General features: G+C 44.1%; 1 protein-coding gene across 1 annotated transcript in view; it reads left to right on the top strand.

Annotated features, from left to right (window-relative positions):
• Positions 1 to 8760: 8760 nt before the first annotated feature.
• The window catches only part of LOC126272321 (uncharacterized), a 974015-nt gene continuing 964790 nt past the window's right edge, over positions 8761 to 17985 (top strand). The window contains exon 1 of the mRNA XM_049975103.1: positions 8761 to 9157. Within this exon, the coding sequence (XP_049831060.1) occupies positions 8765 to 9157 (393 nt within the window). The 5' untranslated portion in view covers positions 8761 to 8764. The remainder of the gene's footprint in view (positions 9158 to 17985) is intronic.

Genomic DNA, 17985 nt, shown 5'->3' with positions numbered 1-17985 from the left:
TATTTAAGGCTGCTCAGGTTCACAGTGAGTGCAAGCTGGAGATCCAACAATTTTACGCCTCTACCAGCGCCATTTGTCTTTAGCTGCGACGTGCTGTGGCCTACATGGCTGCTCTCACCCTCTGATTGGTTCAAATGGCTCTGGGCACTTTGAGACTTAACTTCGGAGGTCATCAGTCCCCCTAGAACTTAGAACTACTTAAACTTAACTAACCAAAGGACGTCACACACATCCATGTCCGAGGCAGGATTCGAACCTGCGACCGTAGCGGTTCCAGACTGTAGCGCTTAGAACCGCTCGGCCACCCCGGCCGGCTCACCCTCTGAAAATCCTATAAAAAGCTAATCAAACTCTTCACCGATTTTATCAGCTGAAACTGTCGTATGTTTCTCGTTAGTAGAGAAAACATGCACTCATCCTTAGTCTGAAAAATAAGACGATATACACGTGCATAAATGGAGAAATGTGTATGCTTCAATGGCCTCTCAGTTCTCGGAAGAACAATTAATTACAGGACGGTTTTATTTCTCCACTAACGGAGCTCAACGACTCTTCTGCTAATTTCTAGCTGAACATCAGCCAAAGTGAACGCAATGTTCACTCAAAATTCCTCTTTTCGCGATATATGGGGCGTGTTGTGCCCTGTTCCACACTTGACGCTGATTCAGAGGAGGGTCTCCGAAGTTTTCAGTATTGTATCTTTCATAAGAAACTGTCCCCCAACTCTGTTCTTTCATGCTTCACGTCACAGGTTTTTTAGACCATGGGAGCGTTCCTTTCATCTTGTGGAAACTGCCCCTGCCAATCACAAAGAGCCTACCTTTAAAATTAGTTGAAACTTTTCCCCTTTTTCTCCTTCAGTGTTTATTTCAGCCAATCGGACATTTTGTACCCGCTCCTGACGCCTAATGGTTACATGCGTACTTCACCAGCATAATCTAGAAATTCCCCAACGCCGTTTTCTAAGGAATTTCTCCACCGCAAGCAGCACTGGGCTGTTACCTGCTCCCCCCGCTGTTTCGCCGACTACACTCCACATCTCGTGAAGGAACAGAGCGAGCTGATTCCATCACTGCTGTTCAGATAAAAATGTTTCGCACCGGTCTTACTCAGAGCACCAATCCAAGTGCACAAGATCTCTCCAGATGCGTGCATTTCGAGGAGGTTAGTATCCCTTACCAGTGTATAGTAGATATCAGATGGTTGTGGTGACAGACGGTTAAGAAGAAAAATTTGGTTTATGCATGATGGAGGTTCAGACGAACGGAGTTTGAAGCATTCTATGTAATTCAACTGCGCTATAAGTTCTGGAGTATTGTTCTAATGTTTCGAGTCAGTACGTAGAAGGTATTGACAAGAGACAAATGATCTTAGAACACAAACACAAGCACTCCTATGGCTACACGATATTGCACATAAACATGCTATAATATTAAAGACATGTGGTTTCCGAAACATTAGCGATGCGAAGTGCAACACTCTCAACACTACAACTCAGGACACGTATGTCCAACATCTGACATACATAGACCTTGCAACTTTTGGGTCCCAGTACTTCCATTTCGATTTTTTCCTCACATTTCTCTTCCTGCCACACACTCGTTCTAATGCACCAGAATTTTCCTGCGCTAAGCAGCCATGTAATTACTCTTTCGTTCTCCGTCAATTTTCTGGCATTTGGTCGAATATCCACGAAATTATTATGTATTTCCCGCCAGCTTTCGTAATACTTTTACCAATTTTTATGCCATTTTTTCAGCATTTTTTGATGTATATATGCTCATATAGCTAATAAAACACGATTTGGTTGGTTTGACATGTGTAATATTCATCAACCTGTTAATATATTCCTGCTAATTTCCCTCCTTCCAATGATGCATCAGCATGGATTTCAGATGCGATGAGCATGAAATTAATCGAACTGGATAACTGAAAGTGTAATAACTCTCGCTATGTAACTATGTGATACTCTAGGAGTGCAGCATGCAAAGCATATAGAGAAAACTCGAAGTGTGTAAGCAAGCGAGTGTCTCACACTGATGCATCTGAGAATCTGTCGGCACGCGCGTGAAGTGGTGCAGTTGACGGGAACTCAAAGTCTGGAATCAGTTCTGCATGTTGACTTGACTCCCACTCCAACTTGTAGCGAGCTGCAACAGGGAGATGACCTGTGTAGAAAGCTTACTTCACCTGCTGCTGTCCCGTTTGTCCGTAAGTATATGCTCCTGTTACCACATATGCTCTATTATTCCTGTTTATACCATCCAACGCCCCATAACCCAGCCAAGGTATCTCCAATCCGTCGATAAAACACAACTACACGTATCAGCGATGTTTGAGATTAAAATGCTGATGTTTTTTGTTGTAAGCACACACAATGTAATTACGCTATTTCAAGTGCAGGATTCTCAGGCTAGAGCTCTCTGCGCGGTCCCCCTAACTCCAGCATTAGAATTTACTACGAAATTTTATCCCGCCATTTATTGAAATTCCCGCTAAAATTTGAATTTTATGCCATTTTTATGGGTTGAGAGGAGGGACAGGGATTTCCTAGAGAGGTGGTGGGGGTAGGGGCGCATTGCGGTGAGGGAAATCCCACCACGTCATCAGGGAGTCAGGTAATTAGTTGATCAATTTATTAATTTGTATAGTTAATTTGATATCAAAATTGCGCCAGAGCGAATTCTTTTTTTTCCTTTTTTTCTTTTTTTTCCCACTTTGACGAAGTGCCGTTCCCGGACAACCTCATTACCCCAGGCGTTTCGTCAATATCCGTAAGAGTTCGAGAGTGGTATGCAACTGCACACGTTTGAATTATGTATGTGATTGCATCCGCACTGAAGGGAGAACAGTAACGAGGAAAATGGGCACTGACGCTATGTCAGTAGTGTGCTGATACGTTGAGAATTTGTGCCTGACGGGAGGCGTGTTAGGGAAGTGCGTGCAGTTGCGACGACCACTGTTGTGTATGTGTGTGTGTGTGTGTGTGTGTGTGTGTGTGTGTGTGTGTGTGAGTGTGTGCGTGTGCGTGTGTGTGTGGCTCAATGGTCAGAGCATCTGCTTTGTTTGTAGGACACCGGTGTTAAAATCCCGGCCCCGCACAAATTTATAACTTTCCTCATGATGTAAATCAGTGACCATTAGCAGCTACATGTCGTAATTCCTTTGTGTCTTGTTTCGACAGTAAACGGCCGCTGAAAGGTCTGAGACCACGAACACAGCCGGCCGGTGTGGCCGTGCGGTTCTAGGCGCTTCAGTCTGGAACCGCGTGAGGCCGCTACGGTCGCAGGTTCGAATCCTGCCTCGGGCATGGATATGTGTGATGTCCTTAGGTTAATTAGGTTTAAGTAGTTGTGAGTACTAGGGGACTGATGACCACAGATGTTAAGTCCCATAGTGCTCAAAGCCATTTGAACCATCTGAACCACGAACACAATAGCATTACTCGATGCTGTCTTGAAGGCTTCGAAAACGTATCTTGGTTGTCGCTCCATTTAAATGGCACGCCTTCATGCGCAATAGTGTAACGGAACAGCAAGTTCCGTAAACTCGAGGACAAAAACATTGCACACACTGACAAAGTAAGATGTGCCGTTCTAGGGTGGTCAGAAGCTAAGGATGGCATGCGTGTTGTTGATGCGATGTACTGCGGGGTGCCCACATTGGGGCAGCCCGCTTCAAAACCTGCACATTATAGAAAATTAGAGATAAAATCTTACAAACGTATGAACTTTTTAGATTCTTTGAATCACTGATTAGGAATCCGATGTCAGAATTACAAACTGAAAATGGTGGATCCAGTCTGGCAGATCAAAAATTACACCTTGCTGAAAACTTGCTAGTTCGGCTGCTAAGGCCATACTTTCTTCGCAAGTAAACGTGTCCCAGTCCAGACCACTTCCGTGGTCTTCAGTCAGGCTAGAAGGCGTCGGCGTGAGGCATGCGCGCCCCCTAGCTGCCGACGCTAGGGGGAGTAGAATCTGTGGATACAAGAGTGTGGCGCGAGCTATCGACCTTCGCGGATCGGCACATGTGAATGTTGGATCGAAAATGTATTCTTACCTTACAGAAACAGGATCCCACTCAAAGGCGGGCTAAGGCTGTGTATCACGCAACCTCGTGAGGTGCTTACTGTATCGCAACTTAAAATCGGTGTGTCGTATAGTGACAATAAACCCTTTATCTAAGGGTATAGAATCTAGACTCTCTCGTATTCATACTACAAAGGGCGTTCAAGAAAGTTTTACACAGTCGTCTGAAATTTCTATTATTTTTTTAAGGTGGTGAATGAATTTTTTGTGAACATACTTGGAACATTTAGTTATAAGTTAGTATATAAAAGCATTTTTTTTCCAGATGAGCCATAATGGACCGTGAAGTAGATGGCAGGTTGCGACAACGGTCGGTGATGGAGTTCCTCTTCAAGACCGGCGATGAGTCTGCCACATCGATTCACAGGAAGTTGCTCCCTGTTTATGATGAGGACACAATGGATCGCAGCAGTATCCAGTGGTGGTTGCAGAGGTTTAAAGAAGATGATTTCTCTCTACTGGACAATCTACGATGTGATAGACCATCGACGGCAGTGAGTGACGTGAATAAGGAGACCATTGATCAAATCATCCCAAATGACAGATGTGTGACGACACGATAGTTTGCTGAAATGACTCGTTTGTCATTGGGTAGCGTGGTATCACTGCTAGAGTCACTAGACGCAGTATAATTTTGTCGTCATTGTGTCCAGTTTAACTCTTTCTGTCAACCAAAGCTGTTTCAAAAATGCCTTTGACTCTAAGCAGTTGATTCTTAAATAAAGCTTTTAACATCAACTTACAATAATACAGGATGTCCCTTTGGGAGTTTCCACTGCTGTGGAGCACAACCAACAGAACAAGCGTTCAGGTGAAAAAAAAAGTCACTGGCCACCTAATATCGTTTTGGACCTCCTTTTCCCCGGCGTAGTGCAGCAACTCGGTCTGGCTTGAAGTCAACAAGTCGTTGCAGTCGGCTGCAGAAAGATTGTGCCATCCTGCGAAAGGGTTGTCGGTGCTGGATTTTGTGCACGAACTGACCTTTCGATTATGTCCCTTATATGTTCATTGGGATTCGTGTTGGGCGAGTTTGGTGACCAAATCATTCTCTCGGTCCAGAATCTTTTTTAAACCATTCGGAATAGTTATGACCCAGTGCCATGATGCATCGTTGCTTGGGAACACATTATCAGCGAGTGGTTGGAAATGGTCTCCAAGTAGTTGAAAACAGTCTTTTCCAGTCAATGATTGGTTCAGTTGGACCGGAGGACCCAGTTCATTCCATCTAAATACAGCCCACACCATTATGGGGCTACCACCAGATTGTACAGTGCCTTGTTGAAAACTTGGGTCCAAGGGTTCGTGGGGTCTGCGCCACACTAGAAGCCTACTATCAGCTCCTACCAACTGATATCGGGACTCATCCGACAACGCCGTGGTTTTCCAATCGTCTAGGGTCCAACTGATATCGTCACGACAGCAGGAGAGGTGCTGCAGGCGATGTCGTCGTATGAAGCGAAGGCACTCTCGTCGGTCGCCTGTGGCCACAGCCCATTAACGCCAAATTTCGCGGCACTGTATTAGCGGATTGTTCTTCATTTGTCTCGCATTGATTTCTGCAGTTATTTCACGCAGTGCTGATTTTCTGTCAGCACTGACAACTACACGCAAACACCACTGCTCTCGGTCATTGAATGAAGGCCGCCGGCCACTGCGTGGTGCGTGCTCAAAGGCAATGCCTGAAATTTGGTACTCTTGACACTGCGGTTCACGGAATATTGAATACCCTAAGGCATTCCGAAATAATCTATGCGTCTAGCCCCGACTACCATTCCATTATCAAAATCTGTTAATTCCAGCATAAGTAAAAAGTGACATATCCGCTGAAGCAGTGCCCTATTATAGCTCGTGAACGGAATACTACCACCAGCTGTACTACTGCACATCAATAACCAATGACTTCTTCACCTCACTCTTACTGACTGTGATACTACGCTAGGAATTTTGGACGTATTGTCTAGATGCAACTGTCACTTTGGTCTCTTTCTGTAGCACCCGTAAAACGCCCGGCTCCGTATCGGAGTAGTCAGCGCGGCAGACTGCCATACAGGGGGACCGAGTTCGATTACTTGCCGGCACGGGGATTTACTCCGGACGGGGCCTGTGTGTTGTGTTGACTTCAACATCATTTCATTCCCATGGACAGGCAATTCACTGGAGTGGCGCGAACTGAAAAGATTTGCGCCAGGCGACTTGTAAAATCTCGAACTGACATGATACCTTGTTTAATATCTCACATCATTTAGACAGTAGACGTTTAAGAAAGAGAGCACTTCTTCTTCTTCTGCTACTGCCTTCATCCCACAATGTGCGCAGGGTCAAACACGGAATTGACTTGATTAATTTTAAGGGGTGGCTGGATGCCCTTCCTGCCGCCACCCCATACTCTCTGGGACGGAAGTAGTGTACCCCAGCTGTCTGCGTCTAGTGTAAATCGTGAAAGAGTGTGAATGTCTGCGAGTCGTTTAACTAAGGTGGAACGTTGGGACCAGCCCGGTATTCACCTAGTAGGATGTGGAAAACCGCCTAAAAACCACATCCAGCTGGCCAGTACACCGGCCGTCCTCGTTAATCCGCCAGGCGGATTCGATCCAGTGCGCCTACCGAAGTCCAGGAAGCAGCGCGTTAGCTCTCTCGGCTACCCTGGTGGATTAGGAAAGAGAGCACTGGCTAGGTTCAAAGAGGTTCGAAAGGCATGTGATGCGTCGTAGAAGAAATGGTTCTCTTATTCGTTTCAAGTAGTTTAAAATAAAGGTAGCAATCCTAGAAGACTGGAAAAGATCAGTATTCACCCCCATTCCAAGGAAGAGACGTTCTAAAGAATGCTGAGACTACCGAACAATCGCACTTATATCACATGCTAGCCAAGTCATGTTAAAAATCTTACAAAATAGACTTCGCCAATATCTACATCGAGAGCTACCAGAAGAACAAGCTGGATTTAGGAAAGGAAGAGGAACTAGAGATCAAATTGCTAACATTCGGTGGATTATGGAAAAAGCAAGAGAATTCCAGAGGGATGTGTACCTCTGCTTTATTGACTACGCCAAAGCCTTTGACTGCGTCGGTCACAACAAATTATGGAACGTTCTGAAAAACATGGGTGTACCAGATCACATCATTCATTTGATACCGAGTTTATACATTGACCAAGAAGCCACGGTGAGAACTATGTATGGAACAACGAAATGGATAAAGATTAAGAAAGGGGTCCTGCAAGGCTGCCTACTGAAACCGTAGTTATTCAATCTGTATGCAGAACATGTTGTGAGGAATGCGAGGCTAGATGAAGGGGAAACAGGAATTAAAATAGCTGGAATAATTGTAAACAACCTCAGGTACGGGGATGATACGATCCTGTTGGCAGAAAGTGAAGAAGAATTGAGAACACTCTTGCTGAAGGTGAAAGACGAAAGTGAAAAGGCCGGTCTTACACTGAATGTGAAGAAAACGAAAATTATGGCAACTACACCTACCAATTCGTGGGGTATAGCAGGAGAAACCATGGGGGTAGTGACCACATTCAGTTACCTCGGTTCCCAGATCTCTGCTGATGGCGACTGCAGCCATGAAATCCGGAGACGGCTGTTGCTCGGTAGACAGGTGATGTCAAACCTTGACAAGATTATAAGGTCGAGAGATATAACACTAGCAACAAAGATCCGTATTGCGAGGGCTATGGTCTTTCCAGTTGTGATGTATGGATGTGAGACCTGGACCATTAGAAAGGCTTCAACGGCGAAGCATTGACTCCTTCGAATTGTGATGTTGGAGGAAACTTCTTAGAGTTCCATGGACTGCAAAGAGAACCAACAGATCAATATTGGAGCAAATAAAACCAGATTTCTCCCTGGAAGGTCTAATGTTAAAACAAAAGCTGACCTACTTTGGTCCCGCGTTCGATTCCCGGCGGGGTCAGGGATTTTCTCTGCCTCGTGATGACTGGGTGTTGTGTGATGTCCTTAGGTTGGTTAGGTTTAAGTAGTTCTAAGTTCTAGGGGACTGATGACGATGGATGTTAAGTCCCATAATGCTCAGAGCCGTTTGAACCATTTTTGAACCTACTTTGGACACACAATGCGAAGGCATGCCTCGCTGGAAAAAAACATTAATGCTGGGGAAGATTGAAGGAAGTAGAAGAAGAGGATGTCAGAGGATGAGATGCATCGATGGCATCACAGAAGCAATTTGTCCAAACCTGGAAGGTCTACGGAAGAAAGTCCAAGACAGGAAAAAGTGGCATGATATGGTTGATGGGGTCACGAAGAGTCGGAACCGACTAAACGAATAGCGAGAGAGAGAGAGAGCAATCCTAGAATGCGTGAAATAGCGATTTGAATTTCTTTCTTCCTGATTTCGAGAGCAAGCGAGTAGGGCTGCGCCGTCTGAGTCCGTAACGCCAGTACTTCGGTAAGATACCCTTTTGTCACACTTCCCAGTACGAGGTCATTGGGTTTGTAGTTAACAGTGAAGCAAGACCATCAGCTGAGTGACGTCAGAAAGACTGCTCGCGCAGAAACTCCGGTGCGCCGTTGCGCCCTTAATCGTAGGAAGGGGTGAGGCGAGCGACGCGAGGAGCACGTGCGGCCGTTGCTATGGCAACGCGCATGCGCGGACGGGGTGCGAGGCGCCGCGGCCGTCGGACGGAGCGCGCTCGGCCGCCAGTGTCCGCGATGGTAGCGAGGTGCGCGGACGACGGCGGGGGCGGCTGCGGCTCGGGCCGCTGGGCGGCGGTGTACGCGTGTCTGTGCGCGCTGCTGCTGGCGCAGCTCGCCTCCTCCTGCTACCTGCTGCGCTACGTGCAGAGGGTGGAGCGCGGCTGCTGCAGCGGCGGCGCCGTCGCCGACCCCGACGACGACGCCGAGGGCGAGGACGAGGCGTCGCGGGTTCGCGCCCCGCGCAGCCTCGCCGACGACAGCAACGCTGTCGTGCAGGAGTCGACGGTCGAGTTCTTCGACCCCAAGCTGCGGCCCGAGATCGAGGAGCGCGATCAGCAGCAGAGCAAGGCGTCCGGCGACAAGGGCGCCACCCCCTGGGTCTGGCTCACCTCGTACTCCAGGCTGCCGGTAAGTCCGCCCCGCACGCGGCTGGAGCCCGCGCTACACGGCCAGCCGGCGAGTGGGCTGCCTAGCGGGCTAGCGGTTGCGTCGTATGCTTGGCGAGTGATCGGAACAACAGGCTGTCTCCACCGATAGAACAGACATGAAGCACAGAAATATAATTCATTACACTCCGACATCGTAACAGAAAGGTAAAAAAAATTACGGAAATTTAAACGAATTCAAACTCCGCCTACGGCTGTAAACGTTTTTGTTCTGCCATTCGAAATGATACCGTTGCCAAGGCATATATAAACCTAAAGTGAAACGTATCTGCAAAATTTAGTGGGGAGACAACAACGCTGTGAAGAACACTTAGGGTGATCAATTAACATGCACGTACTTATAGATATTCGGAGGCATCTGACGGCAATGATAGACGTGTTAAGGAATGTTGGTACCCCTGTAGATTTTCGTCCCACTTCATAGCTGGTTAACAGACCATAGCTGTATTTATTTCACACATTACTACATGTCCGAATTGTATGGAAATACGAGGGCGCGGTACCTCCGAAATTTTATCAGAAAATTATTTTAAATGAAACAAACGCTATTAATATTCTACAGCTTTGTTCTTCATGTGTACTTATTTAGTCACCGTTTGCAAAGAATGTATCTCCCAAAGTCGGATCAGCTACTTGATACCATCACCCCAGTATGTTTGACTTTGATGACGGAGCCGCAACCTCATCTCTGCTTCATCGCTATCAATGCGAAGTCCACGAAGACGTTCTTTAAGTTTTGGAAGTGGATGAAATTCGTATGAAGCAAAGACGGAACTGTATGGTGAGTGAGCGATTTCAGTGAACCCTAGGCGTCGACTTGTTGCAGATGCCGTAACACTCGTGTGTTATATGGTGTTTTCTCGCTGTAGAAGAGGATGTTCCACGTGTGGACGAACTCAACGAATTCGAAACTCGATTATAGCAAGCATTTTCTCACGCAATGACAAAGTTACGTTAGTCAAAGCCATGTTACACGCTACAATTTTGTGTCGTCCAGCGGCAGAAGGCTGCAGATATGTAGACATGGAGAATAATGACGTAGAATGTGAATAATGTTTGTTTTAATTAAAAAGCTTTAAGAATTTTCAAAACAATTTGGAGGCCTATTTTTCTGCACTCCTTCGTGCCAAGGGTGTTGAGACAGAGAAATGTTTGCCGCAGTATAGCATTGAAAATATTCAATGGCGTGCACATAAATGCAGGTCCAAGTTTGTTGTTCATGCCATTATCGACTTCCCTTTACATTTTCCACATACATTATACTGAATGTTTCTGGATGCTTGCCAATGAAGTAACGCCGAAACTGCAAAAGCAGAAAAAAACTTCTGAAACAATAAGCGGAAAATGACGTCCTCTACAGTTTTCATACATGATGCGGAGCCACAAGAAAAGTATTTACACTCTTAGATTTAACAGTTACTTGTAAATAACATTAAAATCAGTATACACCACACATGCTTGTAAACCAGTCCTATATAAATAACAACAGTTTCTCCTAAAGACAAAGCCAAAATTGTTCGTTACCGATGATTTTAAGTTCTTATTGCAGAAGTAAAATCGAGGTTTCTTTGTGTACTGCCACCAGAATAATGTCAACTGAAACTTTGTATTAAACTACATTCCGCATCAACAGAGTATAAAAAAATAGCCAATATGCTGTATCTCAGAAACATTAAAACGTCCAAGGTCCATCGTTTTCAGCCTATAGACGGCAGGTTTCGTACCATAGAAGTTTCTCGAACAATATTATACATTAGTAAATAAATTACTAGAACTAGAATGAGATTCTTTTGGACAACAAGAATGTAATTTGTGTTTTCTATACGAAAACATCATATCCACGTAGATCGCAACTGCCGAGCGTGGCAGGTATAAAGTCACTTTCTTCGTCCGTCGAATGTAAGTTATTGTAGACTGTATTGGAATGATGCAAATTCGCTAACAAATTACGTCAGCCCCTGTAGTGCTTAACGAAAATAATTCGTGAGCGTGTGTTTCCGTAGATGGAGTTTGGATTGTTAAAATGCATCTGCCTGAGAAATGTTTTGGAGACGACACGCCTATTTATACAGATCTCGCGTTGTATGAGCGTTACTTACAGCTTGGTTAACACGACTAGGTTGTAAATGCAGAACGCGAAGAATAGTTTGGCAAGCCCGTACAGTTTTTTTCAAGCAGCCCGCGTTCTATCTAGGCAGGCAGTCTTCAAAGACGAAGAAATGTGAGGCTACTGCGGCCTTACCTTGTAAAACGTGTCTAGAAATGCTATAACAAATGTTGCAAAAAATAAATTATTAAAAATATTTTCCTTCAGTAAACCGAAAGCTGAAATTAGGTAGACGATTTCAGCTTGGCTTGAAACTAGTATCAAGCCATAGTGTCGAATTTTCACATAAAAAAGACAGGTGATTGGTATAGTACATGAATTTCGCTTTTTTCATCTCTCGTTGAGGCGTCAATTTTAGTTCTTCGTATTGTGTTATTTACCCTTCTTCCCCTCCAGAATAGCATCTGACATGCTTGCTTCACACTGTTTTGATTGTTTTATTTCTGGCTCAAGGAGGCGACCAACGTCTCAGTGATGAAAATCACCTTGTACAAAAGTCAGGTGGATTCTTTTTAAAACAGTGAGTACTCATCTTACGTAAATTTTCGTTGTAATTAAATTTTCAAGTTACATTATAAAGAACTTTTCTTCTGTCAGCCGTACAGCCTCTGGTACGTGACAAAAGTGTACTTACCGACAGAGAAATACCATATTCTGCATTTCTCTATATTTTCTTGTATGGCTGAAGTTTTAGTGTGTCCTTTACGTGGATTTTCTTCACGCGAAGTGCAGACTAAGTGAGGCAAAGCTTAACCGTTGAAAATTACTCCTTATAAACGGTCAGCAGTTTTACAAGAATTTCCGCTGGCGTTAAAGAGCCTGAAGTAAAGAATTTTATCTAGTGAAAATGTTTCATTTTATTGGTACACTCACTATACGTAACACATACAATTACGCCGAAAGGAGGCATAGTTGAAACTATTCTGCAAACAAAATTACTACTTGACATATCGTTTAACACAACACAACAAACATGGAATGTCATTGGAAAGCAAGCCCTCCTGTTGTCTGGTTGCGAATGTATCACCTTGAGTTCTTATACAGTGCAACATGTTTCACGTAACGCGAACATGCATATTGTTTTATAGATGATCCGAGAAGTAGAAACAGAATTTTTGTGTAACGTTAGACAAAATAATGCATGTGAAGGATTTTGAAACTGAAAGCAGGAATTTAAAAAACCTTTACATAATTCTTGAGACAGTCACAGTCAAAATAATCCATACTATGCTGTTTTGTTGACGCTTTGTACATCTTACTCACCGCAGTACTGATAAAGAAAAGTGTTGTTTTCAAATAGAAACGTATTCGCCACGCGCAGTGGTTAAAGGCGCTATGTCACGGATTGAGCGGCCCCTCCCGCCGGAGGATCGAATCCTCTCTCGGGCATGGGTGTGTGTGTTGTTCTTAGAGTAATTTAATATAAGTTAGTTAAAGTGTTTAAGTCTAGACACCGATGACGTCAGCAGTCTGGTCCCTTAAGAATTCCCACACATTTGAACATTTAAAAACTTATTTCATGGGTCTTCCAAAGAAGCGTACAGCGATAGAAGACTTTTCTTCACACAGAAATTACTCTTTATAAATGATGAACAATTTTAGATGAATTTTCGTTAGCGACAGCCGTCAAAAGCGGTAAATATTATCACGTTAAGGAATTCCATTTTGTATGCTAGAACGAAACAAATACAATTACTTTGAAGTACAGTACAGTCGAAACTTTTTTGCACACGAAAATTGATACTTCGTGTATCATATTTCACAATATAATAAACACGAAGTGTCATTGAAAGCATGGAGCCCTGTCGATCAGGATAACACGGTTGCACAGAGCAGTTTCAACCTCTGTTATGCCATGTTACCGGGGTAAAGCGCGAGAGATTTCGCTGTCAGCGATTTTAGTTTCTTGTATCCTTATATTTCCTGCTTTTCTCGTGAAACGCATCACTCCTGAAGATGAGGTTTGTTGTATGGATCCACCCCCCTCACCCACCCCCCCCCCCCCCCCCCCCCTTTGTCAAGAGCTGTCGAATACGATTAAAATAAAGTCGGTTCATAAAAACACATTTTGCTGAGTTAAATGTTATGAGTAACATGCGTAAGTCAAACCTCCTTTTATGCGCCTTGCCGAACGCCGAAATTTTATTTCTGTATCTTAAACTATTTCTAGCATGATGTGTCAGTGGCTGTAATGGAAGAGTATACTGGATGTTAAGTAATTGGATGGGATATCTGCACTTCTATTGTAAAACGTTCAGCCTTGTTAGAAAACAGTAAGTACACTGTGATGTACAATGTTAACAGTAAGAATCAGACTAAGACAATGTTTAATGCTCCATTGTTAAATCTAGTACTCGAAAGCCGAAGAAGGGCTCCACATCTGTTACGAGGTAATAGCGCCCTGTGATGTCCTACACCTCCATCTTTCCCTGCAGATATGTTCGATATTTCTTCGAGGTATCTGCTCGACATGGTCAGCGGACGGGTGGTGGTTACCAGTGGCACGTTGCTCATTAACAGCCATAACCAGCACCCGTCACCTGACGATGCCGAACAGTCGCCTCGAAGAAATGTTGTGGGATACACAAAGTTTCTCACAGCAGACTCGAGAGACACTCACTGATTTGCAGATTTGCAGTGCTTCTTTTGGTAGTGTGCAACTTGCGACATCGTACAACACTGCTAGATTTGTGTGTCATTCGAGCCGCTACTGGTAACATATGACATTTTACAAGCTACTCAGCCTGAACCGTTCAAAATATGGCCAATGCTGTCTTGTTAAATAGTCGCTCATTCCATGGATGAAATTTCGTATATTCAGTCCTCAGTACACATCAAGGTTTCTGAACTCTCATAAAGGGTTTCGGCCAAATTATACACTACTGACCATTAACATTGCTACACCAAGAAGAAATGCAGATGATAAATGGGTATTCATTGGACAAAGTATTACACTAGAACTGACATGTTATTACATTTTCACGCAATTTGGGCGCATAGATCCTGAGAAATCAGTACTCAGAGCAACCACCTCCGTCCGTAATAATGGCCTTGATACAGCTGTGCATTGAGTCAAACAGAGCTTGGATGGCGTGTCCAGGTACAGACGCCCATGCAGCTTCAACACAAAACTACAGTTTATCAGGAGTAGTGACTGGCGTATTGTGACAGGACAGTTGCTCGGGCACCATTGACAGACGTTTCCAATTGGAGAGAGATCAGGACAATGTGCTGGCCAGGGCAGCAGTCTAACATTTCCTGCATCCAGAAAGGCCCTCTCAGGACCTGCAACAAGCGGTCGTCCATTATCCTGCTGAGATGTAGGATTTCTCAGGGATCCAATGTAGTTGTAGAGCCATGGGTCGTAACTGAATTGTAACGTCCACTGTTAAAGTGCCGTCAGTGCGAACAAGAGGTGACGGAGACGTGTAGTATGGCGATGACGAATACACGCTTCCAATGTGCGTTCACCGCGATGTCGCCAAACACGGATGCGACCATCATGATGCTGTAAACAAAACCCGGATTCATGAGAAAAAATGACCTTTTGCCATTCGTGCACCCAGGTTCGTCGTTGAGTGCACCATCGCAGTTGCTCCTGCCTGTGACGCAGCGTCAAAGGTAATCGCAGCCATGGCCACCAAGCTGGTAGTCCATGCTGCAGCAAACGTCGTCGAACTGTTCATGCAGATGGTTGTTGTATTGCAAACGTCCCCAACTGTCGACTCAGGGATCGAGACGTTACAAAATGCCTCTGAGCACCATGCGACTTAACTTCTAAGGTCATCAGTCGCCTAGAACTTAGAACTAATTAAACCTAACTAATGTAAGGACATCACATACATCCATGCCCGAGGCAGGATTCGAACCTGCGACCGTAGCGGTCGCTCGTCTCCAGACAGTAGCGCCTAGAACCGCACGGCCACTCCGGCCGGCGATCCGTTACAGCCATGCGGATAAGATACCTGCCATCTCGACTGCTAGTGATACGGGCTTTACTAGGTTTTTTGGTGTATGAGGCAACAGATGAAAACGCACACCTCAAGCATTACCCTTTAATTACGAGTAGATCACTTGTAAGCGCGGAGCTGGTGTCCCATGGTGTTCAGAAGTGTTGCATCGGATTCAGGTCAGGCCAGGATATGGTGAGTGCATCATCATCATCATCATCATCCTAAAACGACTGTAACACGATTCAGGAAGTGTGACACAGTCCCCTTCAGGAAGGGGAAATCGCGGTCGGGTTAGACGTCAAATATGGAAGGTGGTCAGCAACAAAATTCACATAGTACACAGCTGCCATGGTACCTTCGATTATTACAAGTCCCTGTAAGACCGGTTGAATGTCCGTGTAATGTTGTCCCGACCGGCCTGTGTTCGTGGTGAGGTGCATGTTTAAGAAACGTAATTCATCCGACAGGCGACGCGTCTCTATTGATCCACGGTCAATTCCTTATGATGCATTGCCCACTGTAACCGTAACTGACGTCGTTGGGTCTAGTGCCTCGAAGTAAACAGTGCTCAGAACCGAAATGTTGCTGCTCTTGCGCACATGACGTCACTGAGAACTCTTTGCACCTTACTTACTTACTCATGCGTTGGAGGCTGTGCAATTTCGCATTATCGTTTTTGTTCAGTTACTTTTGTTCTGTGACTGATTTTTAAATAAAAGTGTTTCTAGTGTGTGTAAGCAATAACAGGCTGTAATGTTATTGGGTATAATGTTCACAATCTAACACAAAAGAGAGTGAAGTAGACCGTCATGCTCTCCTTCCTGATGCAAGTTCGCATAAAACTGGACTGTCGAAATGCTGTAAGAAAGACACTGCGAATGTTGTCAACACTGGAATATGCAGTCGTCATTTCAAAGAAACAGCTTTTATAATGGATTAGCGTCCACAACTTAAACAGTTACGCCGGAAAATTCTAATTAATTTTGCCGGGAGTTGTGGATGCGACAATTTCTTTACAGAAACTGGAAGACAAGAAAAATAAAATAGAGGCAACTCTTAATATAGAAATTAACAATATTCAAGTAAATTAACTTGTGTAGTACTTACAATAATTACAGAAGTGAAACTCATTTAATAATGTTTGTTGGACTACATTGTAACTGTAACTGCCTCTTAAGGCTCGATGATTGATGGTACGAAGGTTTGGTATATTTGCCATACCACATCATATCGTTGCTGAACGGAATATAATGTACGTGAACTCACTTAGATTTCTTGTACATCACATTTTGCAACGGTTGTAAGTTATCAACCTAATGTCCTTTTAATAGGTGAATTTCAACGACATAGACCAACATTATCCTCTCATTATGATGACAATGCTAAGGGATAGCGGTTAAACGAAAAGTATAAAATTATGTTGTTTCTAAAATTAATGCACTTACTTTAGTAAAACTGACAGTGTACACCTATCAGATGGCTTCTTTAAACTTCTAATTGACAGGAAATAAAATAGCGCTTTGTTTATCATTTCTCATTAGAACTTTTCTTATAGTGAATTTATCAAATTGCGTTGAACATTTGTTTGCTGAATCGAAATTTCATTTTGCCCATTATCTTTACTTACAAAATTTGCAAATTTATCGTTGCAGTATTCTGCAAAGACATCCCACTGTCAGCTTCGATCAGTCGGGCTGAAATCATATCTCTCTGTGACACCGCTGAAGCGATTTTGCGTCTCTGGCAAGCTTTTGATGATTAGCCAATTACAGGACCAGCGCGCGTCGAACTGGTGATGCGCCTGTACATATTCGAATGGACATCCCATTGTATTCTACCTTAGCGTCATGGACTCGTGTTGATGCGATTCGGAGGTATCGAGTGTTTGAAATTTTGAAAAATGGTGATTAATAGGGAACCAGTAGGTCATGTAAGTGATGAGATCTAAATATTCGCGCAGTCGTTCTGCAATCATTCCGCACACAGATCTCGTAAATTAAAGTGTAGTGGTACAGGGGTTCACAGGCAGTTGTTTTCATAAACTACAAGCTGATTTGGATCAAATGGTTCAAATGGTTCTGAGCACTATGGGACTTAACATCTTAGGTCATCAGTCCCCAAGAAGTAAAAACTACTTAAACCGAACTAACCTAAGGACATCACACACACCCATGTCCGAGGTAGGATTCTAACCTGCGACTGTAGCGGCCGCGCGGTTACAGACTGAAGCGCCTAGAATCGCTCTGCCACACCGGCGGGCTACAAGTTGGTTTATGGGAATAAGTAATATCTACTAAATCAGTTCATGTTGAATCTTATCTTCGTTTCTTACATTTTAATTGTTTGTTGTCTTTTTGAGAGACGTACCTGCAGATAATCCCTTTTTATGGTTTTCACTACAATTCAAGTTACGTCCACGTGGTTTTCGTGATCTGCTTTGAGAACACTGAACCAAACATATTCAACATTCAGATTACTGTACTCAATCTAAGTTGAATTACTGAACACAAAAAAGCTACAAGCTGGAACGCTGCTAAGTAGTAGACACCTGTTGCTACAGTCTTTGTTTCATCACTGATAAGTCAGTGTGTGAATAGACAAATAATTCAACTGCACGCTGCTATTTCTGACATTCGTAGAAAATATTCCGCTCTGAGCGTGAGTGACCTTACAGATGCAGAAAAATAGGTTACTGGACAATATTCCAGAATGAAGATGACTGGAGATAAC

The sequence above is a fragment of the Schistocerca gregaria genome, chromosome 5 (assembly GCF_023897955.1).
Source record: "Schistocerca gregaria isolate iqSchGreg1 chromosome 5, iqSchGreg1.2, whole genome shotgun sequence".
In the NCBI taxonomy this organism is placed as follows: Eukaryota; Metazoa; Arthropoda; class Insecta; order Orthoptera; family Acrididae; genus Schistocerca; species Schistocerca gregaria.
Note: the sequence above shows the minus strand (reverse complement) of the source record. Positions and strands in the feature narration are given on the sequence as shown.